At 36.0% G+C, this 1,404-nt stretch overlaps 1 protein-coding gene across 1 annotated transcript; it reads right to left on the reverse strand.

Annotated features, from left to right (window-relative positions):
• Positions 1-414: 414 nt before the first annotated feature.
• Positions 415-780, reverse strand: Tsp_15649 (hypothetical protein). Its single transcript, XM_003368210.1, has one exon. The coding sequence runs from the start codon at positions 778-780 to the stop codon at positions 415-417; it is 366 nt and encodes a 121-aa protein (XP_003368258.1).
• Positions 781-1,404: the final 624 nt, after the last annotated feature.

Genomic DNA, 1,404 nt, shown 5'->3' on the forward strand with positions numbered 1-1,404 from the left:
AAAAGCGCCCAACCAAAAAATTTCCATTGCCCAAGGAGGGTGTAGTGGAAACCCAGTGGAAGGCGGGGCTTTATTCATTAAAATTTTTTCATAAAAAAATTAAAAAAACCAGGTTTCCATTTTGGTTAGGACCTGCCATTTTAAGGAAATTATAACTTTCCAATTTTTTAAAATGAGAAAAAAATGAGGAGAAAAAGAAAAAATGTTCCAACCCTGGTTAATTTTGAAAATGGTTTCAACCAAGTAAATCTGAATGACGTTGGTTTTTCATTCACTTTGTTCCAAGGAAAATGGTTTCAAATTTTCTGCCATCTTTTTCGGGGTGTTTCCATCCTTCTTGGGATGCCCAAGCTTTTGGGCGGTGTAGGAAGTTGACTAGATTGGAAAAAGGCGCCTGCCACCAGTCGGCAGTTTTCAAAGCTTCCAGGAGGAGAGAGATGCTTGATCAGCCTGAAACCGAGTGGATAAACATATTTTAGCATTCAAGGTGCACAAATTACGAGGCCAATTAAACACTACAAACAAACTTGTCCAACGGTCCAGGGGGCTTTTGTCGGCAGCAATCTGGAAGTCCAGAACTAATTCAAATTGTCTAGAGGAGAATTTGTCGATCTTTTTCATCGAATCCAGCCACTGAGTGATCATGTCATCCGTGATGTTGTATGCTGTGGCGTGATGCAAGCAGGTGAAAATAATGAAAAACAGCATCTTAAAATTAACACTACTACTCTTCACAAAATGCGGCGATTGGAATATTGGAATTTGCAAACGGAAAAGCATTATTTTCTGTTCTTCTTTTCAAAAAACAGCAAGTATCACTTTACCCTGGTAAAAGTTGTGCTCCCCCCCCCTTATGATTGTATTTTGGTATTTAAATTTAACAAAAAGGAAAGTGAAGATAATCGTCACTTACAATGAAGCTTTACTTTGTCAGTTTAGTCCAATCGTATGAAAGCAATAAGCCCTAAATAGCTCAATTCATCTGTTTGTTTAGTGCCTCTGAATAAATTTCTTTCACGGTAAACAAATGCTTACGTACCCACCCACATACTGGCCCACATTTGATTAAAAAAACAAATTAAGCATAAAACACCTTCACCGATCACCATTGATAAAAGCTCCAGTGCAAAATATTTTTTAAACCAGTATACTACATGTGCACAAAAATTAATAATTCATCTGAACATCACTGAGTCGAAATAAATCTGTTTGTTTTCTTCTCGTCAATGAAGGTGTTATTTTAATTACCGATATTGATGATGAATTAAATAGCATCATTTTTTACACTAAAACAGATCATTAATCAGCATGACAAATAATACAAATTTTCACTACGATGACAATTTTCAAATATTGCCGTAGCAATTTTCGAAGTGACAAAAAATAATATGCTGGTGTGAACCA

This window comes from Trichinella spiralis (genome assembly GCF_000181795.1).
Source record: "Trichinella spiralis strain ISS 195 chromosome Unknown Scfld2891, whole genome shotgun sequence".
NCBI lineage: Eukaryota > Metazoa > Nematoda > Enoplea > Trichinellida > Trichinellidae > Trichinella > Trichinella spiralis.